The 26,950-nt window shown below is 40.7% G+C and overlaps 1 protein-coding gene across 1 annotated transcript in view; it reads right to left on the bottom strand.

Moving 5' to 3' along the window:
- Positions 1-26,950, bottom strand: part of ift80 (intraflagellar transport 80 homolog (Chlamydomonas)) — a 29,487-nt gene that overhangs the window by 2,070 nt on the left and 467 nt on the right. Inside the window, exons 2-17 of the mRNA XM_077612361.1 lie at positions 26,835-26,901; positions 26,468-26,691; positions 24,938-25,048; positions 24,731-24,799; positions 22,918-23,027; positions 21,862-21,951; positions 21,656-21,793; positions 7,161-7,340; positions 5,800-5,918; positions 4,119-4,193; positions 3,496-3,659; positions 3,356-3,420; positions 2,261-2,396; positions 2,031-2,178; positions 1,259-1,430; positions 12-101 (exon numbers count right to left, since the gene is read on the bottom strand). Coding sequence (XP_077468487.1) covers positions 12-101; positions 1,259-1,430; positions 2,031-2,178; positions 2,261-2,396; positions 3,356-3,420; positions 3,496-3,659; positions 4,119-4,193; positions 5,800-5,918; positions 7,161-7,340; positions 21,656-21,793; positions 21,862-21,951; positions 22,918-23,027; positions 24,731-24,799; positions 24,938-25,048; positions 26,468-26,691; positions 26,835-26,869 — 1,926 coding nt within the window. The 5' untranslated portion in view covers positions 26,870-26,901. The remainder of the gene's footprint in view (positions 1-11; positions 102-1,258; positions 1,431-2,030; positions 2,179-2,260; positions 2,397-3,355; positions 3,421-3,495; positions 3,660-4,118; positions 4,194-5,799; positions 5,919-7,160; positions 7,341-21,655; positions 21,794-21,861; positions 21,952-22,917; positions 23,028-24,730; positions 24,800-24,937; positions 25,049-26,467; positions 26,692-26,834; positions 26,902-26,950) is intronic.

Here is a 26,950-nt window from a genome sequence, read left to right as displayed (position 1 = left end):
GATGCTCTTACCTCTCTAATAGCAGCGTAGGCCATCTCCGCCGTGGTCAGCTCTCTGTTGGCTATCGCCATGGCAGCCAGACATGCCCATAAAGACTGTTCCTGCACGTAAAAAGAAGGGTGATGAGACCACATGGCTAGTTCTATGCGTTATAAAGTTCAATAATAACAATGAAGTAGCTTTGTAAATGATTGCCGTCTAATTTCTAGTCAGTCAACGTCACTTGGAAACGCTCAATGAACAGTGACGCAAGCATTCTTTCATCTCTTATTTGTTGAAACAGTTCAAGAATGGGAGAAGAGAGAAGAGGAAGGAGATAAAATACCACTAAAAGTGTTGTAAAACATTGACGACCTTAAGGGCATTTCCCTTCATAATTTCTACTGTATAATAACACACACGAATACAGATGTATAAATGACGGTCTCAGCAAAAGGCCGCCATGGTGGAAGCTGGTGAAACACATGTCAAACAAGCAGACCTTCCTTCATGGAACACTTGCGAGCGTAAACAAATGCGTCACCACTTTAGTTTTTACAGCCACTCTCATTAAAAGTGAAGCCCATCAACTGACCAAAGTCACCGCTGCATATTCCTCCCTTTAATCACTGTCTATTACCACGACAAACGACTAACAAGAAACCGCCGGCCGAGAGACAACACTGTCATCGCAAGCCTGAGGTCACGTAAATCAAACCAATCACATATGAGATTGTGTGTGACTTTGCTGTGCGTTTGTGTGAGCATCCAAACACGCTGTGCCTCAACCTCTGAGCTGAACTCTTTCCAACAAATGCAATTCTGGGAAAAACCACCGAAAAACAAAACTTTTACCAGAAGTAAAGCTGCGGGGAAGGCCTTGAAAACCTCTTTAGATCTCCTTTGTCCAACTGCGGCTCTTAAAAACGTGAAACGGAGTACTCTTAAGTTGTGGTTACTGTGTCATTGGGCAATCTTTAAAAAAAAAATAAGTCCCGGCCTGTGGAGAATCAATACATAAGGCTGTATGCATTTACGAGCGAGGTCTAGTGGGGCTAAACGTGGCAAATGGTGTCACCAGGCTAATTGAAGGCTAATTAAAACTTGACAGTCTGAGCAATAAACATGTTTCTACATTCTCATTTCCGACTTTTTCCAAAGATGAATGCCTAGTTGAGTCCTACACAAACAACAGAAAGGGCAAGTGTGTCTTAACCTTGCCCATACGATGGCATGTCAGATGCCAGAGGAGTTAAAGGTAACGTTTTAAACATCTTACCTTGGCAAAGCGGCAGAGGCGTAGTGCATCATCCCAGTGCGCTGAGCTACTGTATTCATGCAGGAGCACGGCATACGGAGGTACACTGGTGTATAGCAGGGAACCGTCTCTTTGGCGGAATCGCACTTTAGTGTCCACGTAGCTGAGAATGTGGGGCGCGTGGCTGAACTCGCTTGATAATAAGAGGATGAGACATGTCCACACAAAATTCAGTTCCATCGTCAACAAGGTATAGATAAGGTTGTTTTTTTTAAATAAATGAACACATTGCCTTCCATTGATGACGATACATGTCCAAGTCATTTTGACTGGGAGGCTACTGCTGCTTTAGGTCATTTCCATTGTAGATAGCAGAAGGCATTTTCAACATCAATTATGTACCTCACTTCTCCATAGTCATTTAATCTATTCTTATTGTTTTAAGAAGGAGCAATAAAGTTATACATTCTTATATCACTGATAAGAGATTCCTTGCTATAGCCAATCAAATAGTACCTTAACAACCTATTAAAAAGCTCAAGTCGGTAACATTATAGGTTGGATTAGGGACCACATTGATATCAATGTTACAGAATTATTTCTGAAGAGGTCAGGATTGTCTCAGTCCTGGACAACTGTAGAGGGAGCCCATGTGCAAAAAAATCCTAACATTGTTCACCAATTGCAACTTTAATTCACAATTGAGTCAGTTATCGGTGATTAAAAAAACACCACCACCAACAACTATTTTATTTCAGTGTTAAAATCGATAAAAGGTTAGTTTGCATGTTACCTGCCATCCTTTGTATATAGTGTTTTCGGAAGAAGTTCCTTGTCAACAAAAACAGCACCGGGGTAGTACCAAACCGTGAACTGATTGTCTTGAACACCACACAATATGTTCGCTGCATTATTCCAGGCCATGCTGTGAATCATGCTACCTACAACACACATACAACAACAATCTTGTCTGCGAAAGGTAGAAACACAGAGAAAGTCCATCAAATGTAGTTCAGTTCTGACCAATTTTACAGATTTTAGGCTCGCGTCCGAGGTACCGCACAGCCGTTAGATAAAGGTCGCGGTTCTTGTCAATCAACGCGATCTTTCTTTCGGTGGATGGGCCGCACTGATCGAGAGCTATTTCCACCACCTCCAGCTGCATGACAAGAAAAAAACACACATTTGGAGAAGAACTGAGTGACAGAAGCAAGACACATATTTGCACTGTGACCCGGCAGTCTTGCATCAGCACTGTGTATGAGAGTCATATACAGAGCTTTGTGAATCAACCTCTTAAAAAAGTCAACTTGTGTGCGCATGTGTTTAAGGTCCACACCAGTGGGGTTTAACTCAGTGCGCTGGAACACAAGGCCATGCTGACAGCAAGTAGTGCTAGACCCATGTTTTGCACTTTACTCATCTTTTCCATACAATCTAGACACCACTTCCATGTGTATTTAATACAGTGGAAATGCTGTGTGACAACAGATGATTAGTAATCTTGATGCAATCATTGTTGAGTAATAGATGTCGGTAAATGAGGAAGAAACAATGAAAAATCCAGGGAAATGATGAAGTGTACAATGAAATGTGTGCTGACAGGTGGTCAAATAAGCAACAGCTGCACGACAGAAGTGCAGCAATGCATTGACATTGATTAACAAGATCACCTACTATTTTGATAATCGTTTACTCATTTAGGGCAGGGATCCCTAGACCTTTTAGATCCAGGGAAATGTTTTACGAATGAAAATGTTTCTGCGGACTGGTTAGAGCAGGGACTGGGAACCGATGGCTTGCGAGCCATATTTGGCTGTTTTGACATAAAACTATATAGCTAACCTGTAAGCTAAACTGCAGAACCTGCAAGGATGGTAAGAGTGATAAAAATTCACACACCCCACGGAAAGAGTTCCATATATTGCAACATATTTAAAAAGCATTTTTCAATGTTTTAAAGAACAATTTTAGAACTGCTGTTTCAACTTACCTGTGTTGAAATTCCTGAATATTTAATAGGATAGAAAAATTTGCCAAGACTTAATTTGAGTATCAGGGGATTGTTTATAATAAACTTAACAGCCAGAAGCCACTCCCACAAATAGATATGCTTACCTTGTGAGTCAAAGACTTCCCGTCACCGAGAGGTTTGCCGGTCAAGGCGTCAAATAGAAGGATGACTAGTTAAGCACCCAAAAAAAAAAGATAGCGATGAGCCTTCGGTGTCTGTAATTATTTTAAGACGGTGCCCTCACCTTTTTCATCACTCTTGTCACGGATGGCAATGGTGTCGTTGCTGAGTGAGACACACTGAGAATTGAGGATGTCGGCCCTCATCCCAGGAAATTTGGGAGAGGAAATGAGTCGACCCTCATAGGAGAATATGTACAACCCTGCTCCGTCCACTAGAAGAGCATGTCTGAGTGGCAGCAAGGGATGGGGCAGAGGGAAGCAAGAGGAGACAGTGAGTAGACTTTTATAGGAATGCGGTGCGGCTGTTCATCTTATAAACCAGACGGTCGTTAGGTAAAGGATTTTTATGCATATTAAAAACAGCAGCGATTTACTCAGCATGACGCTTAAGGCTTGCCTGTGATTATAGAATGACAAGTAATCTATTTAGCAGTATGATGAGTGTCAGGGACACTGGACTGGAGTGATGCACAAGAGCTACTCTATATTAATCTCATTTTCCCCGAGTGGTTACACTATCAGACTTATTATATGACATACTTGAGCTAAGCTACCGCACAGCTCCCGTGTGTACAAGTGTGTGTGTGCGTGGTAGAAATGAAGTCTTAGAGAGGCTGTGAGGCGATCCGATGACCGTCTCCCCCTCTCCTATTCTGTAGCTGCCAGGATTAAGTATGCAGCTCACCTCTCCGCTTGTAGAATGAGACTAACTGTTCCCTCCTTCAGGTCAAATATGAGTGGAGTGTTCCAATTTCGTGTGCTGGAACAAACAAAGCAAGCAAATATGTGCTCTTATCATCCTTAGCAAAAACAGGTTTTCATATTAAAACAGACCCTGACAATCAGGCTAGTAAAAAAAAAAGTTGGATGAACCCTAAAAATTCAAAGTCAGCCAGTTTGATGCGAATTTTTAAGTTTTGATGGATGGATGGGGGGGTGGACTTCCATTAAAAACATTGCTCAGATAGGCAGGTTTCTACAAAACCTGTACAAATATCTTTCAGCATTAATAGTGTCTTCACAGATGTGTACAATTAAATATAGCCTGAACATAATAGACTTTTTGCACCGGTGAATCGTGATATTACATAAACAAATTTAAATGAACTTGGATTACGATGCAGAAACACTCAAAAATAAGTTTAATCTAACCTTACACTAAACTTAATTCTAATTTTGCTTTACATTTTTATACCTTCTCCTGGCCGGGTTGGCTGTTTGCCCCGCCTCCAACCTGACTTTTAGTATCGATGGGCTGTTTGCTGTTGTATTCCCTTCAAAATATTCCCAAAATGATGCACACAAATGTCCTCACAATAGGATAACACACGACCACTTGCCAACGAGAAGTAGTCTTGAATTAGCGATCGCTGCACTAACGGGAGCTAACAGGCTAAGGGGGGGAAAAAAACTGAAAAAATGCAACGCTTCGCCCAGTGCTCGCAGAGACATTACAAAGAGGTAGTTGCGACCAGAGATATTACACGAGGAGTTGCGGGGGAGAGAGCCAGTGCCCATGATGTTCTTATGAGCAGCCAACGAGAAGTAATATACTATACACGTCGTATTAGCGATCGCTCCGGCATTCGCACTGAGTGACGGAAAAAACACTGAAAAGAATGCAACGCTCCGCCCAGTGCTCGTAGATATGCTATACACGAAAGAGATGCGGCAAAAAAGACAGTGCGCTACAATGATAAACAGCCTCATGTCTTGGCCACCTGGCTTTCTCGTATCTCGAATTTTTTCTCGTATCTAGAGATAATTATTTGCTCGAAATTTTACTTGTATCTCAAAATGCTCGTATGTCGAGGTGCTCGTATGTCGAGATACCACTGTAGTAACTTAATAAAATGGGTTAGGAAAATGCAAAATAACAAGTGACTAAAGAGAACTCCAGAATTTGAGTTGTCAGATATGAAGTTATATTTTTATAGTATATGTACTACAAATATATAAGCTCACTTCCGAAACCAAAAGATCACGTGTTTAGCACAACTGTATGCTGTGGTTCAGAAGTACATCTTTTTTCACAACATTGGTTGCACTGCCTCTAAATAAACCGATTGAATGATTTATTATTGGTAGTGAATACACACTGGACTTGGAAATGTTACACAAATATGATATCATAACTCAACTGTTTGAAAAGAGTCAAGATATGATATCATAATATACTTTTCCTTCCTTTTTAAGCTTTAAGGATAAGGAGAAGCTTTGCTTTGGCAGCCCGTGTGTAAATTGATGTCCATATAAGGAGGATGACGTAAACTCAAAATGGACAAACAATGTATTCAACCTCAATGGTTAAGAAATGGAGAAAAATTGTGGGAATAGCAAATGCACGGACTAAGTGAAAAGCTCACTTGTAGATGTAGCATTGAAGGGATGTGGCAACTACGAGGTATCCAAAAGCAAGGGAGGCTTTGATGACTCGATCTCTGAACTCCAACACATCCACCGCATCGTTCATCACATTCCTCACCTTAGGGAAAAAAAATATATAGAATGAGACATGAAAGATTGCTGCCGTACACATAAAACACTTTATTTATATACGCAGGAAGCAGTATATCATATATTCAAGCATATGTAGGGTAACTGTGGTCAGAGAAAGACATTTTTACCTGTTTGGAATGTGCGTATGCAAGTAGTAGTGTGCAGCCATAGATAAATACTTCCCTAGCTGTTCCCTCTTTGAATGAATGAAAGGGCCTTTTCCAGCACCAGGTGAAAGGTGGGGTTATTTTTACAGCTTTACAACCCCCCCACCCCCTTTCTAGCTAGCCAAAAATTTACAAGCAACACAACCAAGAATTGAAAAAACAACAACATTTGACCGCAAGGTGGTAAATTTAGCTGGCTGATTCACAAACCACTGGCAGATGTGCACATTTAAAGTGGCCCGTGAGGAGGAAAGGCGGAGGGGGGAGACAGAAAAAGGCTGAAAATAAGTAGCTGATGACCAGCACTTGTTTGATTTACACAAACTTCACTCGGTAAAGATGCCAGATCACGTTTTTTTCAAGGTGTGTATCGTTTTCTATGGACATTTGGCCTGTTAAATTCGTGTAAATGATAGTTTGTGGTTAGCTTGTCTATAACAGTACAAAAAATTATAGCAAAGGGAGACAGCTAGACAGTGTGGCCAATGACATTGCAAGGCTACCTGGCACAAAAGAAGGCAATAACTATAATATGGCTGTGTAAGGTATAAATCAAATGTTTTTAGAACAGATTTTTTTGGCATGTATGTAAGATAGTCAAGCTCATAAGTACATCCAACATTAGGTGTGCAGGCACGTTTTAATGATGTGCTACTTCATATAAAGGTTGTATCAACATTTTTTAAGTGGCGTTAAAAATATGCAGTCATGAAAAGATTGTTAGATAGAAAATACGTCTATTGCGCATGAGTATATAATGATATATAGCATTTTTTTGTGTACAGTAGTCCCAATCATTTTTAGCACATGGAAAACTCTATTTTTGTTAGGCTTCTTGCATTGGCATCCAGATAAATCATCTCAAATGGATTTCACATCTAACGTCGCCAATGGCAACCATAGGTCATATCGCCCAGCTCTACCTGCACTCGTAATTCTTTTTAATATTGGCACGTCTTTGCTCATTACCTATCTATATCAAGGAAAAGGTTTACAGTATGTTGTGTTGACTCTCATTAGATTGTGCCAAAAGTCTGCTGAATGTAAAAAGGTTCCTCTACCTGCATGGTTTTCCTCTTGGTAAGCGTGATCATAAAGTTATTCCACTCCCAGTGCTGCTCCACCACATTGGCAAAGATGACATGACCATTCCCGCAGGCCCCAGCCACCTGGGTGCCGTCAGCAGACCATGCCAGGCTGAACACGCTGCCCGTGTTGGGTTTCTCCAAAGCATAGGACCACTGCAAGGAGGAGAAGAATATCCTCATTAACAATGATGGCTACAAATGTGCACTTCTTTTGGGAGCCTTTTGCAGCAAATAGACATTTATTGAGGTGAGAGCTGCATGAGTGAGCGCAGATAATGTAAACTCTGCTGGACAGAAGTCCCAGTCAGTCAATCAGCGATTCGTGATGAACTGTGAGACATTGAAGGAGCGCTTGGGCCTGCCAAATCCAGCAGCCGCGCTCGTAAACATACGCTCTGCTATCCTCATCTATCACGCAAGTAGGGGACAGGGAAAAAGGCGGGAACAGGTCTGACAAAACCTTGTTTTCTAATGGGAAGTGATGTAGTGAAGCCTGAGGGAAGGGTTTCTCAATAGAGGTGTCACAAGGCAGAAATATTGACATCCGTTATTAGATATCTAATAAGAGAAGTCTTATATGGCTGAAACACATTTCTAATTGATCAATTGAAAGATGTTTTTAGAAAAAGCCTCGCAACTCTGGTGAAATTTCTTACCAAGGGATTTTAATGAAGAGAACCCCAAACCCTTTTCCGTGTGGGAAAGTGATCATTTGAATGGATATTTTCCAGTGTATAAATTTGAAATATATTTCCATTCCATATTTTAATGTTGAAACACCTGAAAAGACCTCTCCATGGAAGCGTAAAAATCTATTTAAGTGTATTTTTTTTCTAAATCAAGGCATTTCCATCATCCGTGTTTCAGTTTAGCAATTAAGGGTACTTTATAGATTGAAAGTGTTACATTGAACGTTTTTAAAAACAATGTGAGCAATGGTCATTGCTCAAAAAATGAAAACTTTGAAATACAAAGGTCCATTTAATGGCCATGCATCAAACTTGAGGTTTTACAGCTTTCTTTAAACTTTTACAATCAGCTTTTATTTGGCATCAGTGTCTGTCCTCTGATTGATCAGTAGGGCCAGGGTTTCCTCACCTGTCCCACAAGTAGCCACCTTGAAACCTTCAAGGGACCAAAGTGCTATGGGTAGCCTAAACGTACCTATTTTTTGAGGGGGGAAAATGGGACAAGTGCGGCTAAGCCAGCCAAAAATTATGGCAAGCCAGAATAAAAGAACCTCAGTTTGATACGCACACAGCTGCAGCATGTGAGGTGTTGCCTTATTTCCTGCACGTTGCCGTTTGACAGGACTAAAATGTAACAGTCGGCAGGGTACAGGTTCCCTGCTTTGATCTCTTCTGGCGTGCCCATTTCCAATACACACATTTCTCAGCTAGGTTCCCTCCCAAGTACTTAATGTCATTCTGGGACCCAAAATAGTTACTGCAAAAATAAGAATTTGACTGCAATGGGCACAAGAGACAGTTTGTTAAATTCAGTGAAAAAGTGTTGTAAATGCATTCCCCTCCCTTTGCCTACAACTCCTGCCCTCCTCACTCAACACAGCAGGGACTATTTTCCTTATTCCTATTTTTTGACGTTCACAACAGGAGTGCATTTTTCCTTGGGGAGGCTCTAGAGTTTGGGCCGGCCTGGACAATAATGAGGCACGTCATTTATTCTGCAGCTAACGTCTTAAGATGGCCCACTCTGTGTTAAAGCACCCAAGGGGGAAAGGGGAAGGGATGTCTTGATGGATGCGGCTGAATGCGTACACCAGATTGTAATGAAGCAGGACATGTGATACCTGCCAAAAAGGAGCGCTGCTAGATTCACGCTTACTTAATGCTTTTAACACATTGAGGCATTTTACTTCAGCCAACACGTGTGTGTGTGTGTGTGTGTGTGTGTGTGTGTGTGTGTGTGTGTGTGTGTGTGTGTGTGTGTGTGTGTGTGTGTTTGGAGGGGAGAGGGGTTATACGCACATGTGTGTGAGAGTAAAAACTAGAGAGAAGAGGGCTTGTCATATGTGTGTACAATATTTATGTGCATACGCGTCTGTGTGTGCAAAGGATAGATGTGTGCAACAATGAAGAGATTAAGTTGAAGTACATGCGAGAAATATAAGACAATAACTCATACACGCGATAAAAGTGAGGCGTGTGCACGGTGGAAGGTTGATTGGAGTTCACAATTTTGAGCTTGTCAGCAACTTGTGCCTTAAGTAAGATGTAGAGTAATAATTCATTCATTCATTTTCCGAACCGCTTAATCTCGCAAGTCGTGGGGGGTGCTGGAGACTATCCCAGCCAACTACAGGCGCTAGGAACCGGTGGACAGCCAATTGCAGGGCACAAGGTGACGGACAAACATTCTCCCTCACACTTATACCTAGGGGCAAATTAGAGTGTTCAACCAGACTACCATGCATGTTTTTGGGATGTGGGAGGAAACCGGAGTACCTGGAGAAAACCCACACAGGGCTGGGATGAACAAGCATTTCAAAAGTTATTTGATTAAAAATTCATTTTGACCATTTTACAATATGCTATTTTCGTAATTATACAAAACATTTCATATGTGACCCTGAAATTGTTCCCCGCCCTTCATAACAGGGCAACTCCCTCATGTGATCATTAAATACTAACAACATTAGACACAAATTTCCACGGTGTTTGCAAGGTCAAATTTTACTATTGACATGTAGTCTGCTTGCAGTTCATAAAAAAAGGAGCTTTGACTACCATGTAATTGTAACACCATAATATGAATTTCAATGGGAAATTTCTGGAGTTCTCAAAAGGCATATTATGATCTTTAAGACTAACCTAAGGCGCAAAGCATTGGTAAAGAATGGAAGAAAGGTGGCTTGCCGAATATTGTACTGAAAGAAGTGAGCAAGCAGGCATGCAAAAGCAATGTATGAAAATTTGGGGTGGGGCAGTCTTTTAGCTGGTCACCGAACCCCTCTTCTTTCTATAATGGGCGGCTTTGTGGCCAGAGAGAAGGTGACAGACATGACGTATAGCTGAGCCATGGAGAGAGGGCGACGGATCCCTGAAATTCACAACCAGCTCATAGACGGTGGTGACGTACATATAGGTTTGCATGCAGACAAACACACATACACCACATGGGTTTGTGTCGCCGAAGAAGACGAGGCCTGCTAATCTTACACAGGAGAGGATCGTTCTGAAGCGTAGTGAAGAAAAAAAAGCATACATTCAGTGCGTCAACACGTGCGTTAATGTAACTCAGATGCATACACGTTAGTTGCATGCAGCTGAAAAACACTGGAGTGCTGAGTTGTCGAAATGTTACTCAGGGATGCAGTATTACAGAGAAAATGAGGTGATGTTACTTGGAGATCAAGCCTCTCTCATTGAATAAGAACGTCCCAAGGTGGGGCAATTTGACACTTCACAATGTTTGATGCGAAATATTTGTTAGCTGTAGCTCTTCAGCAGTAAATAGTTACTCTTTGCGGTTTAATACTGCATTTTTAAAGAAAACTCTTCTGTGAAGTGACCTGCAAAGGGTGTTTTCCATTATGATTTTAGATCAGACAGAAAGGCAAATAAAATGATCTTGATTCGGATTTGACAGTTTTTTCCACTGCGTATTCCATACATAAAACAGTTTTGGCTTTTACGGATCCTTCTCAAGCGGGGTGGGGATTGGGCCAGGGAGGGGTTAATATCCTGTCTGCTTTAATACCTCCCAGTGGAGTGATCTGCTGATTCAGGCCCATTATGTCTTGGGCATTAAATACGTCTGTCGGTGACCACTTACCAAGCCCATTGCACTGACGCATAAAAGAAATTGCTAATCGGACAGAGGGTCAGTAGACCTCCTCACCTTTCGTTCTTTTTAACCCATCATCTCAGGCACTTCTAGTACTCTGAAGAAAGTGTTTGAAGTGCAGTTAGTGTTAATAGGTCAGCCCTCTCAACTGCTTTAAATGGATGTTCAACTCTCCGTAAGCTAGACTGATGAAATGCTTAATGTTGTGACAGGATGACGACAAAGTGACATGAAATTAGCTTCCAGCATAGTTGGTTTGATTGATTACTGAAGTTATGGGAGGTTTAATGAATAAACAAAACACTGCACCCCTAAGCTACTAGAATGGAAAGAAAGATCTCTAATGTGAATAAAATTCATGAATTACTTATGACAATCCAATCATTCATTCATTCATTTTCTGTACTACTTATCCTCACAAGGTTTGCGGTACAATGTAATCCATCAAAGAAAATGGTGAATAGAGCTCTGGTTCACTTTGACAACAGGGACAACTCAAAATCTATCTTCATGTGCCTACATTGAATTGTTTCTAACTTTGCCACAGAAGCACTCTTTGCTCCAATATAAATTGGTATGTTTTCCATTATCCTGCTTTGTAAAATACCAAAAACAAAAGTGTCTGAAGGAAAACAACTTCCTTGACAGAATTTAAAAAAAAAAACAAATTGAAAGGATTGAGATTTGGGTGTGAGATCCAAGTGTCCACCTCTAGGCTAAAGATGATCATGATTACTTGTTAGCGGAGTATTGCATGATTAGGAGCCAAAACTAGTAAAGGGTTAATAGCCTTACATAAATCACAACAGCTGGATACCGCTCAGTGAGGCCAGCTGGCTTTAGTTTGCCTGTGAGGCTGCGAGCGCAGGACAGGACCTGGCAGTGCAGGTACAGAGCGTAAATCCTAGCACACAATAAACACAACACACATGTGCGCGCGTAATAGACACTAGACATATATACAAGTATCTGGCCATAAACAGACACTGTGTATTAAAACGCTGACTCGGACCTTCTCTTTTTAAGACGAAAACTGATTTTGTAAGGTGCAAGTGTGTGCAGTTGGACTATAAACAAAACCATTTGTTTTGGGGATGTGGTTTTGGATGGGGTCTCATCAATCTTTTGGGGGATTATGTGGGCTTGTAAACGTCTGTTTGCAGTGACCCTTCTCCTCAAAACGGGGTAGACGCAAGGATAAGAATCATTACAGGCTATGTCCAGAAACTTTGAGAGTTGTCCGCGGTGAAACATTTGACTGGAAATTAACCTGAAAGACAAACTGGGCTTCATCAAGAGAGAGTTTTTGTAGAGTGCGCACAGTCTATAGTATACTGATTACTTGGCATGACAATGTTTGCTCAGGATTGAAATGCTCAAATAGAAGTATTTTCTTACTTTTAGGGTTTTTTTTTTTTCCATGTGCTGAGTTCCTAAAATCAGAATTAGACAGTACGATTTTGGGGAACACACATGCTTTAAAAGTTTTAAGCACTTGTTCTGAAAGGAGGACTCCCAAAGTGTTTTGAGAAAAGTGACTAGAGAATAAAATACACTGCGATATAAACCGTCAATGGTTTGTTAGAGGGTAAAGTACAGGAGTTTATAGCTCTTATCATTTCCTAACCTAATAGTGGTTAACATCTTTTTGAAATTAAGAATGATAAAAGTGAGCTTGTTGTGGCCTTCTGTTCAAACTTAATTTGTGTATATTTGGTTAACTTGGGTTTAGCCTTGTAAGGATTTATAAAGGGTCTTTGGATGGATAATATGTTACGGTATTTTTTTTATGTTGGAAAATTGGTGACCGAATACATCAAAAGGTCAACATGCACCCTGGGATAAATCCTATTCAACCAAAGAAATACCACTGCTTTGGTTAAAAAAAACATGTTTAGACAACACTATCCAGTGAGCTTGTAAATAGAATTTTTGGTCTAATGGGGGCCGTTTCCTCCCAAACTTTTCAGTAGGGGAGGAAATAAAACCAAGTGGGGTAGTGCACGTCTACATCTGTTCAAGTACTCAATATTCAGTACACCAAGTACACTTGCCATCTTCAATGGCACAAAACAATAATCTGCTGTCCAAAAAGTTGAGTAGGGGAGTGCGATGGTGCTTTAGAATGTCTTTCTTGCAAGACGTACCTTGCTTGGGCAGATCTGTATCCTTGTGTTTGGAGAGTAGCATACATTAAAAACTTTGGCAGTGCAAAAGCAAGGGGGATGGGCAAGCTAGAGAATAGATAGACCAAGAGAGCGCAAGGGAGTGAGTAAGAGTGGGATGGAGAGACAGATAGAGGACGAGAGGGGGAGGGAAGGAGAGAGAGTAATGATCTGCACATGGTTTCATGCTGGAGCCTCAACATAGTAACCATAGACACATGCTGGGGCCTCCTGGGACTCATCAGCAAGACACAGCTGTGTGCTGGACAGGAGAATTCTATTAGCACCAACTATGCACACATGTGCTTACAATTTCTCTCAAACACACACACACACACACACACACACACACACACACACACACACACACTCCACGCGCAAGCGCACATGCAAACACACAGGCACGCACACACTGGATATTTGGTTATGTTTTGGCAAGAATCAAAGGGGTCAAAACAAATGAGACCCTTGACTCAACGTTAACACGATGCCTATTAGTGTTACAAAGTGTCAAGAAGGTATAAAGTACTTGATCAGGTGATTATACAACCATACTATGTCGACCAACGGTGTCTTCACCTACAATTTAATGGGTTACCTGATTACCCCTGGAACTTCGCTGACTAATATCGCCCAACACAGAATTGTTGCCAATGAAATGAATAGAAATGACAACAATTAGTTCTAAAGCCAAACAACATTTTAAAAAATCAATACATTTCCACATTCCAAAGACATGCATGGTAGGCTGATTGGACATTCTAAATTGCCCCTAGGTATGAGCGTGAATGGTTGTTTGTCTCCTTGTGCCGTGCAAATTGGCAGGCCACCAATTCAGGGTGTCCCCCACCTCTGGCCCGAAGTCAGCTGGGATAGGCTCCAGCACCCCCGCAACCCTAGTGAGGATAAAGCGGAGATATACACAGTGCCTTTCAAAAGTATTCGCCCCCTTGAACTTTTCAACCTTTCGCCAAATTTCAGGCTTCAAACATAAATATATGAAATTATAACTTTTTGTCAAGACTCATCAACTAATGGGACAAAATTGTGAAGTGTAACAAAATCTATCGGATGTTTTATACTATTTTTAAACAAATAAAAAACTGAAAAGTGGGGCGTGTAATATTATTCGGTCCCTTTACTTTGATCCAATGTTAACCGATGATGATAAATAGACTCGGCCCGTGTGTATTTATATCTCTGTATAAATGCACCTGCTATGTGATAGTCTCAGGGTTCTGTTTAAAGTGCAGAGAGCACCAGGAACACACCAGCCGGGTCCGAGATAACTTTGAAGGTAGATTTGAATACAAAGAGATTTCCCAATCTTTAAAATTTTCAGGTTTATATTTCTTTAAAAAAAGTATAAAATATCCTATAAATGTCTTTCCTTATTCACATTTCCAGTACACTGTCACTTGGGCTGAGTGGGCAGTGGCCCACAAGATCCATCAGATGGAGCTGTGATTAATTAAAAAGACTTGCTGTGTACAGCCACTGATAGCCATACAATTGTCCGGTCTAGACTCTTTTGAGTGCCATTGTCTTCGTGAGGAATATTTTTTATACATTCATTTTCTCATTCGCCTATTGATGAATGTTGCCAACCAAGGGAACCACTCATTTACAATTTGTATTTGGTAGCCAAGAAGTGAGACTAACACACTCTATTCAAGCCCCCCCCCCCCCCCCCCCCCCCCCATAGTCTTCAATACAGAGCTTAATGAACTCAGGATTGGCAGCAAAGTTTGAAAAGATACACAAGTTGCAAAAGTCCTATTATCCTACTGCATTGGTTACCCAGTGACACCCTCTTTACATCTTTTCATCCTTTTTTTTCTGCGAGTGTGACATGTTTGTCTAACAAGTGGCGCTTGTGGTTTCGCCAAGAATGATTAATCTGCCAGTGGGGCTTGGATTGGGGGCTAAGGTTTAGAACCGTAGTGGCGAATAAGAAAAAAGTGTGTGCATGTGTGTGTGTTTTGGTGGTGAAACCTGAGGAAAGGCAAAACTGACATCTTTTATGTACACCCGGTCCGGTGCCTTAGCCAACTTTACAGGATATATTAGACAGCCCATCCCACCTCCCGCCCCAACCAAACTCCTAACGGCCGTCTTTTTCATGTTACCCTCCCTTTTGGTTTGAAACAAGGCCCGCCTTCAGCGCAACTCTAGAGAAGTCTAAAAGTAATACCATGTCAACAAGTGCCTTTTACGCAAACTCACGTTATGCACTCACAAGCAAAGACAAACTTTATTGTCTAAATCCATGCAGTAGTGTCAAACATCAGTAATACTGCAGAAACAAACCAAAAAGCAAGCTTGTTCGGTACTAAAGAACAATACCAAGTATAATCTATTATCATGACCTTAAGTCTGGAGGATAGTCAAGTCTACAATTATACTGGCATTTTTTTACCATGTTTTAACTGGTCACTGGAGGTGGCGAAATCATAGAATGAGTATGCTGCTCTGCTCTCTTCCTACAAGAGAGCAGCTTTAACTACGCCAAGAAGAAAGGGGAGTACAGAAAGCAAGAAATAGCATGCAAGAAGCGAGACTGGGTGAAGTGAAAAGGAGAAAAAGAGAAGGCGGGGGAGAGGAGTGGCCCTCTACTGTAGCCTGAGGAGAGGGAGGGAGAGAAAGAGTAAGAGAGCACTGCTTTGCTGCTGACTCAGGATTCTCTTTGTTTGACCACGTTCCCCTGCTCGTGCTCTACTTCTCAGTTACACACACTCCCCCCCCCCAAACATACGCTGCTTTTTCTTTCACGTGACGTTTCTTTTTGTCAAACCCTTACTAATTATTTCACTTTGTCTACTCTACTGTGGACCCTTGCCTCCTTTTTTTTTCCAACCCCTCATTATGAGTTTATTTTCCCTTCCTCACCTCCCACAATAAAAACCTCCTCATGTGATGAAAACAGATAAATGAGCAATGACTAATAAATCTGCGGCAGTTTCTTTTGGCGTTTAATGCTCGACCAACAGTGGCTCACTCCGCGCCGTTTTATTCCCTTCCAGCAGCGGCGATTTCCAGATGTGGGTTGGCAGCTGGCATTAAACCGCCAAAAATGGGGTCAGGTATATGCTGTCCTTACAGAAGAGTTATTAGAGGAGAAGACGAGGGGTGAAAGCAAGAATGTCACACAGTATAAGAGGCTACATGGCCAAGAAATGAGAGAATCCTGGCCAATGAACACTCGGCATGTGAGATCACATTTCAAACCAAGCGGTTCGGTTCAATTCAGTTACCACTCGATGCGGATTGGTAACCACTTTGAGTTACCACAACAGGGTGAGTGGACTGGATTTACTCTAGCAGCAAAGCATGTTTCAATGAAACAAGCACGAGTGTGCCCCAGCACACTAACAGGCTAAAGGCTGAGTGCACATGCCCTCGACCGGCTAATCCAGAGCCCACCAGCACAATAAATCTGCAATTATTCAATCAGCCCTGATAATACAAAGAATAAAGTCGGGCTGAGTGTATAGAATCCATGCAGGAAGAGCTTTGAAGCTTAACCTCAAGAGTCCCATGTGACAAATTACCACCCTTCAGCCTATGAAGACGCTCAGATTCCCATTTTCTGTATAAGTAGCTGAACAGGATGGCGTTCAAAAATGTAAAAATTAAAAAATATGACAATTTAGGTGTAGCACTCCTCTCTGATCGGAGTAGTTTAAACACTTCCCGAGGGTTTTTTCCAACCGAACTAAATCTTATCCAACACAAATGCAATCCAATAGATCCACCTGCACATGAACTGCTGATTCAGGAGTTCATCGCATTGACTCTATATGGATATCAGTGCTAATAAAGCAGCCGTGCGTTGTAGCCAACGTCCGTTGAGAAGCTAGAAATAATGCTTGAAGGTGTTGTTTTCCTTCACTATACGATCCAAAAATGCTAGCAAATTCAGGGTCCATTGTGTTTTATCAAGTAGTTTTGTGCCACGATCTGTCCTTAAATCGAACATGAGTTGCGAACAAGAATTGTCTCTTGTTCTACCCTTAAATTAAACGAGCATGAGTCGGTACAGTGCTGCACTGTCCTCTACTGGCAAATTCCTAAAATACCGTTGGCTGCCCTCTACAGGCTAATAATTCTGCAATTAATGAATCAGTCCCAATAATAAAAGAAAATCACAATCATGCTCCAAGGACCGATGCAAAGATACTGGCCTGTGCTATATAGCTACTGAGTTTCAGAACAATCGGTTCAAATGACATAGAATTGGAACTTAAAGTTAGTGTGCACAACAACAACAACAATCCAAATGGCAACTTCGCAGGCCGTAAAAAGTAAGGGTTCAAGTCATGGCAACCGATGAGCAATTAGAAGACTCAACTTGTTATTCTTCTTGAAGAGGACACTAACTAATAATTCTACTTCTCCATTATCCAGGAAGGGATCACCATGAAATTTAATAGTGATGAAGCCCCCGAAGCCCTATGTCTCATTTCTTTTCTCAGGAATCATTAATTACATTAATTAATTACAGACTTTCTGTTGCCAGAAGGCTCATGTTTAACCAGTATAACTTGTCCACGATTTTGTAGCTTATACCCTAAAATACAGCTGTTTATGGAAATGTCTGATTACAACCTTTTGCAATGGAGATGGAAAAAAAATCTAATATCCATGGCACAATCAACTGCCTAAATAAAAAATATATAATGGGGGAGGGGCCGTTTTTTTTTTTGCTGAACCATTACTAAACCCCAAGTGACAGTGGAAAATTGGGCTCACAAAACTTAAAGGGACCCCCTGCAGTTCCTAAGAAAGGAGGTGGTAAGCAGGAGGGAGCACTGATAAGCATTGGGTAGACCAACACTCCCTGACATGAGTAAGTGGAAAAATGGGACTTACATTCATCCTCTATAAGCGAATCGCCACCAGAAGACTGCACTTGAATCTCACAGACAAAGAGGTGATTGGGAGTAGAGTTTTGTAAATCGTTCCCCTTACAGTCCAAAGAGAAAGGGAAGCTAAAGACAACCACTGCAAATGGGGGAACGAGGTCCTTTATGTACAAAACAGATCCGTTGATTACTTTGAGTAAGATTTATTTAAGTGTTTTTCTCGGTAGGCATGTTTACATGTGCTGTCAAAACACTAGGTGGCAATATGTCCCTTTTCAGCTTGTTTAGATGTGAGGCTTATCGCATTGACCAAGAGTTGCTGTGGGTAATGGCAGCAAACTGCTGTAACTCACAGTACAGTCTGAATACCAAGAACTCAATGTGCTCTGTACAATAGTTTGCATTCTGTCTTTTTTTCCAACTATACTTACTGTCAAACCATTTTAGCTGTTTATTGAATACAGGAGGAACGAAGTAAAGACATGCAGAAGCTGCTGTCAATCAGTTTTCACCAGGGCCCTCGCATGTAAACTTGTCGACATTAAACTCCACCCCACAACATCAGACTCCACCTCTTAAAGGCACTTGGATGAAAAATATATAATACTACACACAACAACTATAATAATTTCTATACATTTTTATGGTTGCAATTTGTTGTTCACATTCAAATAAATTTCCAGTATGTTCGGGGGAGGCTTGGTTAGTTTATGTTTGTCTTAATAAGCTTAAGTGCCTGGGAGAGGTAAAACTATATATTATTAAATTATATGGTAGGGGTTATAAAAAGGCGATAAACAGTGGGTTGACTATTCCATTGAAGCACACCACAAAATGAGGTACCGGGCAGATTTGTTGCCAGAATCTGACATTTTCTGTCAGCAAAGTACAATTTCTTTACTTGAATGAATCATATTTCTCACGTTGAAGACTTTTTGAGCCTCAACCACCTCTAGAGGGAAAGAAAAAAAATCACCAGTCATGAAATCTGCTCTCCTACAAGACCTGAAGATTGAGCAGCATAAACGAATCTGAAAAATAGCTTAACTAAACAAAACGTACATTTATAGCATGGTCGTGCAGTTGAGTGAAGGGGAAAAAAAACAAGTGCCATGCAGGGGAAAATGGGCGGGGAGAGTATCGGGAAGAGGATGGGGGTAGGGGTACGAGTGGGAGATCGCCTGGCACAATGAGTCCTACTTGTTAGCCAGTGGCAGTGTCAGAGATCGTGACAGGGTCCAGACGCTAGACACCAGCTGCAGCGCCTCGTAAATAGACTGCTGTCTCGCAGGCACATTTGCACGGCAGCAGCGGCTGCGCACGCATGCAGCCAGGCATGCGGGCACATGCATATACTATGGGAGGCACACAGACACTGACTTATTGTTTCTCCCCCAATCTTGTAAAAAGGGACAGTGGAGCCCTTTGTATCCTGTCTTGTTAAAGCTCCCGTAAAGAGAAATAAACATCACATTCATGAAAACTCAACCAAATCCCATCTGAAGCCAATGAATATAGAACAACAATCGTGCATTTAATAATAACAACATTTTTTTTTCTGGGAAAACAAATCCTGCTAGGCGCTTGCCGTGCTCTTTTTACCTCAATGTAAACTTGGTCCCTGGATGTGTGTGCATCCCCCGCCCTACTACTCCGATGTGACAATAACAAGGGGGACTAAAGAGAGCAGAACTGAGCATTTAGGGTAAGAGGAGAGTTGAGCTGGACAGGAGGTGAAGGGGTTAACTGTTCAGCAGCAATCCTGCTGACCCAGCAGTCATAGTCAAAGTGCAAGGTTTCATTGTATCAGATACAGAATGAAACTCTTTAGTCATGGAAGTCGTTAACTGAAAAAAAAAAGCTTTACCAGCCGCTTAACCCCTACTCTACCGCACACAAGACAACATTGGGACAGGTATCACGGGTTCTTGTTAGGGGCAGACTCAAATCTATAATTATCGTGGTTGAATTCACACAAGGAAACGGCACCATTACGGCAAACTCTACTATTTTTTTCCCCTTAATTCCCGCTTCTTTTACGGCAAACCTCCCACGCTATGCTACAGTACACACTGTCTTTTAGGCGCTTTAGGGAGGAAAGGCAAGCATGCCCTTCCTTCCGGGGGGAGCGCCAAAATCTTCCCTTTCAGGAGTTGTGCGGCAAAGTAAGGCAAGTGATGCAGCCACACTGGAGCTGAATAACCACATAAACAAAGCCAAATAAGGGTTTTAGGCAACTTCGATCTATGCAAAAAATAATGGCTTAAACTGTTTTCAGTGTTGCCCGTTTATAGATTTAATGGTACACTCTATATATCCTTGTCGAGACTAAAGAAATAATCTAGAGGTTTTTCCACAACCTACTGTAACACACCACCTCCCCCTGTTTTTAAAGTCCAAACTTAATAGTGAAGCATCAAAGACTTCCTCAATTGCCATTCAAATATTTATTTTCTATGTGTGATATTATCATAACCTCTCCAAAAGACCTTACACTTCTAAAGAAGATATATATGTTGGCTGAAATGTTCTCCAAAGTTTTTTTGGCAGAGGAGGGAGAAGTTCCATTTGATCCTAATTAAATCAAAATGGAGCATGAAATGCCATGTGATCAGCACACCAGAGCACAAGTCGTTCTGTTTGTTGTCATTACAGTACGTCCGTTACAGAAAACTCTGTTGACAACTACATGTAAACTCAGAGAGGCTCTACATATCTCCTAAAGGCAGTGGACGCAATGCTTGCCAAAATTTCGATTAAGGTAAAACAATTACCTTTTCTGATGTTTTCCATTTCCCTTGTTTCATTTTCATTTTCAGTTACCTTGAGCACCATCACATGGCATGCAAAATGTGTATAGGAACCAAGCACATGAAAGCAGTCAGCCCTCAATGCAACACAAGGCAAACCGCAGCATACAGTAACAAGTTAACAGTGTTAAACATCATGCACACTTTAGGGAAAATTATTTTTCCCTGGTGACAAACAAGCATGCTATTTTGGTTGAGGAGATGAAAACATATGGGGATTTTTCAAAGAATAATTACATTTCACTGTCAATGTACATGTATGAACTGAACTATACTCTAAAAGAATGAGCCCATTCTTCAGTGAATTGAATAGGGTTCGCCAACCTCTAAAAAAATTGAAGTTCAAATTGATAGAAAGATTTTTTTAAAATAAAAATGTACAATTCAAATATTGCTGTTGATTTATCATGCTATGTATTGTTTGAACTACAATGTGTAGACTTTATACCATCTCTTTGATGCACCACATTGGTCAAAAGTGAGGTAGCTTAAGTTTTTATTTGCTTCATAACCTGAAATGAATTAATTTCTGAAATAAAACAAACACAAAAACAGGGGCACAGCGAGAATATTTTTGTTTGCCCTAATTTTTGCAGAAAAAAACTCTTATTCCCTTTTTCATATATTTGTAAAAACCGTGAACACTGCGAAAAACAAGGGAATACTGTATAAAGCAGCAGTTGGCATAACTAACGTCAGGCTGCACTTGTGAGTCAGTGAATGTGTATGACTCTCGTACTATAGTAAGGTTAACAGTCATTAAGGGAGGCTATAAAAGTATTTTTTTTTTCAATGGGAGACTATAAAATGAGGGCTCTTACCCCAGTTTTGTCACAGAGTCGCAGGGTGTTGAAAGAGCCAACTGCAAACACTTCTCCATCTGGAGCCCAGGACAAGGAAGTGACTGGGTAATCATGCGACAGTGAGAAGTAAAGCAGGCGGCCAAAGCTGTCCCACACCTGTTCAAGAAACAAGACATTTTTAAAAGACATCAACAATAAAAAGAAAAGCACCCAACACGGATCACCTTGTATTTACAGTCTTCTCCACCTGACAGTATGAGGTCATTGACGGAGTTCCAGTCCACCTTCAGAATGACCCCATCGTGTGCCTTCCACTAGAGAGAGACAGAAATCACAACTCTGTAATACTGTCATCACACCACTTGTTAAAGCGCAAACAAAGCCTGTTTTATAAGTTAAATGCAAGAGGGGTTTGTTTATTTTATAATGCCTAACAGTGAACAGGTAATGACATGATCTTGCTTTTTGGATGTTATGTTTCTTGTCTCACTACACCCCCGTTATCTTCCATATTAAAAGAAATAATCTATTGAATATTGAAATAGAATATTAATACCTAGTCCTCCCAGTAATGATTTTAATACAGTTTCGAAAAAGAGTGATAAAAGAAATACACCTTGTACTGTTATTAGGGGCCTTAAACAGAATATTTCTGTTATATATATATTTTTTAATGTGTATTTTATTTACATTTCACAAAAGTATATTATATTTTGTCGTGAAATAATTCTATTATAAATGAGTATACTTTTTAAGTCCAACAACCGTTTAAAAATAATAATAAATCAATACAGTAATTAGAATTGAGACCTGGTATCCAAATAGTGTGAACAGAACATTTTGGGTGATGTAAGCCAGCGACATTTGTCTACCAAATGGTAATAATGTGGCTTACAAATGTGGTCACAGAGGTTTTAAATAATGAGCAGGATGTGATGACATAGTCGTGGCCAGGAAAACATGCAATACAACACATTTATGAAGCATATGGCTCATTGTAGAGAAATATTCCGTGCTCCCACCAATTAAAAGAACTAGACTCAGCGTGAGTTGTATGGAGTAACGTCAGCTTGAATTGGGGAAAAAAAATCTCTACTAAACATAATTTGCTTTCTAACTATCATTGTACTAAAATGATTTGATGGTGAATAGCCCCAGATATGTATTTGTTAAAAATCAACATTCCAAATTGAAAGTATGTATCACTTATTGGACATAAAGCCAACATTCCTTGTAATCTCAATCCGATATTTTTCCCAACACACATTGAATTGTCTTACCTGAATGACTTTGGCACTCGGTTGCAGAGGTTTGATGACCAGGTGTCGACCTGATGTATAAAGGATCCTCTCGGAATCTGGGCCCCAAGCTACAGAATACACAGGGGAGCCTGGAAGACAGACATAAAATGGCCTTAATGAACATTTCCTACCCAAAACCAACCGAAGGACATCAATAAGTGCATGCACTTGGATTTACAGTGTATATGTATACATTTCTCCTGTATTTGACAAAACGAGAACAATAGTGATTAGCAGTCCTCTCCATCACAGTTCCTTAATTCCATCCCTTCATCATTCAGCCTTAGCTAAAGAAGTCAGCTGCACGGAGTTGCCTTACCCCTTCAGAACAGACCTGACTGTGTGGGCATGTTTATGAGCTAAGGTTGCTGTTGAGTGCAGGCTGACATTTCTCCAGGTGTGTGTGGTTTCTTACAAATGCATTAGTTACATGATCTGAACTTGATAAAATCGAACAAAAAAGGGGGTTGAGGCAAGATATCAACAACTCTTGATTGCCATAAATGTTGTCAGGAAGCAAAAAATGGGTCAAGACAAACACCATCCTATACAACAGCTTGCTCGAGTATACACGTGTACTTTGGGGGCTCTGAAATGCAGCAACACCTGCAGTGATCTATGAGCCATGTGGACCAAGTCCCATCTCCGCAGCAATACTTCTCTATCCAGGTGTTTAACACATCTGTGGCTTTGTTAAGCATCCTACTACCCAGCAGCTCATGCTTCAAACAGCCCCTTAAAGGGGAAAACGTTCCTACACACTGCATGTGGATTTGCCGCTTCCCTTGCCAAGTTTTTCCACGAGAGCCAGCCGCTCAACAGGAGTGTGCTATCCATTTTGCAAAAAGGCCTCCAACTATTAATAATTAATAACCCCAAAAGCCCATTTGTTCAGTTAACAAGTGAGCCAACTCTAATGAAAACGGGATAAAGATATGTTCCATTGACCGGTATTCTCTTGGTGACGTTTTTATAAATCTCTGCAAATGGTTGAAGCATTATGATATAGTTGTGAATGAATACAGGACTGGAGGACCAAATCAACATGATCTTGGAAAAAAGTATACATCTTTTAGACTACTACAGTAATACCTTGACATATGAGTGCCCCAACATGAGGAATTTGAGATACGAGTAAAATTCTGAGCAAATATTTGCTTTGAGATACGAGCATATGAGACAGTCAGGTGGCCGAGACGCGAGAGGCTGCTTATGATTTCAGACGCACTGTCTTTCTCGCCGCAACTCCCTCGTGTAAAGATCTCTACGAGCACTGGGCGGAGCATTGTATTTTTTCTGTGTTTTCCTGAGAGAGTGCAGAATAATGGGAAAAACAATGGGTCCAAAGCAAGCAGGTGGAATGAAGAGTTGTGTAAAGAAAAGGCGTATGATGGCAATCAATATTAAGCATGAAATAATGAAAAATTGAGTGCGCTGTACGCGTGGTGGAGCTTGCTCGCCAATACGAGAGGAGTACTTCCCGGACAAGTTGGCAAGTGGTGGTGCGTTATCCTATTGTGAGGACATTTGTGTGCGTCAATTTCTGAATATTTTGAAGGGACGACAAAAGCAAACAACCCTCGATAGATTCCTTTTTAAAACTCCGGCTGAAAGTAGGGCAAAAAGAGCCAACCCGGGAGAAGGTAAAAAAAAAAAAAAAGTAAAACAAAATTAGAATTAAATTTAGTGTGCTAACCACTCACACCACCATTCATTTTAAGATTGTTTTTTTTTTTTAAATAGATTTGCCAAAACGAAAATGCAACTCTTCAATCTGCATTCGCCATTTTACCTTGGTTTGCTAGTGTTGAACGCAGCATGCCACTTTTGGACCAGTTCTTGATCTGTCCATCTTCTCCAGCTAAATACATAAAAATTCGGGAAAAGAAGTATTACAAATGACTCATTTGTTTCAAATTGAAAACACCAAAAGCAAATATCAAGCTGATCAGCAATCAGTATTTAAGTGAAGTTGTTATTCAGATTATCGCCACCTTACCTGTGATGAGAGCAGTCCCGTCATAATTCCACCTGCCAGCTAAAACAGCTCCTTTATGAGCCTCGACACTCTTATCGATGCGTCCCGTCTTGGACACAAGGTGAAACTTCCCTACAACGAGAAAAAGGCGTACACTGAGGTGGGTAACCATAATTCAGAATTTCCTAGAGTGAAGGGGAAAAAATAGGACATGGGTAAAATGAACATTAACATCAACGATAAATTGCGTGATAATAACTCTTAAAAATAAGTTTTTTGTGAATAAAGTTGGCGGTTTTTGTTTTTGTTTGGGCACCTCGTGGTTAAGAGGTATTTTCCCCTAAAATAATTTAAACTACGTTTTCTAAATAAATAGAAATTGCACCAAAAAAAACATTGTGCCATGGAACCGGCTTAACTTGTTGGATAAGTTATCTTAAAAAATAAAAGGTGCCGTGACAAGGATGAAAATGGAAAAAAAAATGAAAGCTGCTACAGTAAATAAAAGCGGAGTTTTCATGATTTGCTGGTCTGCCAGAGAAAATTGCTGCCTCAGTTTGGGGGGTGTGCTTATGCAACCCTACACTGTTATTAGTATTCTGACCACATGTTGCCTGACATAATAGTACATCCACATTCTGCGTTTCTGTCTAATGCAAGCTTAGGACGGGCAGTATTTAAGTCATTTTACAATACAGGTCAACAAAAAATTAGCGCTGAAAGTGAAATAAAAACACTGGACAATCACATTAACACGTTGTCCTTAGAGTCTAGGCATTCTGGGTTTGACTCTCGGCTAAGGCCCTTGGTAGTAGTTCTAAACAAAACTAAGGTTGCGCGGGTTTTCTTCAATTGCCCCCCTCACATTTCAATAACAATCTTTTGCTTATGCTTTTCCACACAATTAATCGTTAATAGATGCGAGTGTAAATGGTTCAGTTTATGTCCCTTCTCACTATAACACTCCTCTGGCAGCATGGTCACCAACCATGGTTAAGATCCTCCATATCAGTAACCTTTGTAAAGGAAAAATTAGGATTAAAAAAACAAGCGGATGTTAAAACAGTACTACTTTTCATTGAATTGAGCAAATATTGTAAGCTATTTTATCATTAGACAAGCAGACATCCTTTGATATGAAGAAAATTAAATGTATGGTCTTTCATTGTATATGTTAATACTAGGATGCTACCAGATTATTTTTTTTAATTAAAAAAAATGAAAGAATTGTGATTTGATGCAAAGAAATGCAGTAATTACGGATTGTGATCACAAATGACACAAGCAACTATAAAAAAATCAAAAAACAGAATGAAAAGAAAAAAAATTGAGCAAAACAGTAAACATTACCAAATATAATGTATAACAGTCATTGACAAACAGTTAAAATGTGTGCTCAACGCGTCCTAAATAATACCAGACACAAACATGGTGAATGTCAGTCAACACTCCCTCTCACCCGGTTCGGGCCACCGGAAAATCTGCTATCTTGACAGCATGCATGATGAAGTAGGAAACGGATGAACAGGAAAATATGGATAAGAAACTTACCATCAGTGCTGGTAAGCACAAATATCTCAACTGGGGTTTGCTTCTTGCTGCCAACAGTCTTGGGAAACCAGTGTAGGTCAATAGGATAGAGATCCTCCGGTAATTTGACCACCAGACTGGTCTCGCTGGTCAGAAGGTTCCACCTAAGGATCTGGTGGTCTTCACTGCAGGAGAACAACTCATCAGCTGTTGTCCAGCCAATGCAGCTTACTAGTTCCTTATGTGAGCTACTATTAAGGAAAACAAGAGTCCAATCTGCAGATCATATGATTGATTGTGTGGAATTGACTACTACATATTTACAAAATCAATGACAATCATCTTGGCGTCCATGCATTTGCACACCCATACATTAAAAAGGATATGTTTAGGTTCCTTCAGTAGTGATGTTTTCAATCGCATTGTAGGCGTTAATGTTGTCAATTCCTGAAGATCTAGACGGGGAAGCAGATCATTAGTGACAGCATGCTACATGTCACGGCA

Source organism: Stigmatopora argus, chromosome 10 (genome assembly GCF_051989625.1).
Source record: "Stigmatopora argus isolate UIUO_Sarg chromosome 10, RoL_Sarg_1.0, whole genome shotgun sequence".
NCBI classification, from domain to species: Eukaryota; Metazoa; Chordata; class Actinopteri; order Syngnathiformes; family Syngnathidae; genus Stigmatopora; species Stigmatopora argus.
The sequence above is the reverse complement of the archived record's forward strand: the minus strand, read 5'-3'. Positions and strand labels throughout refer to the sequence as shown.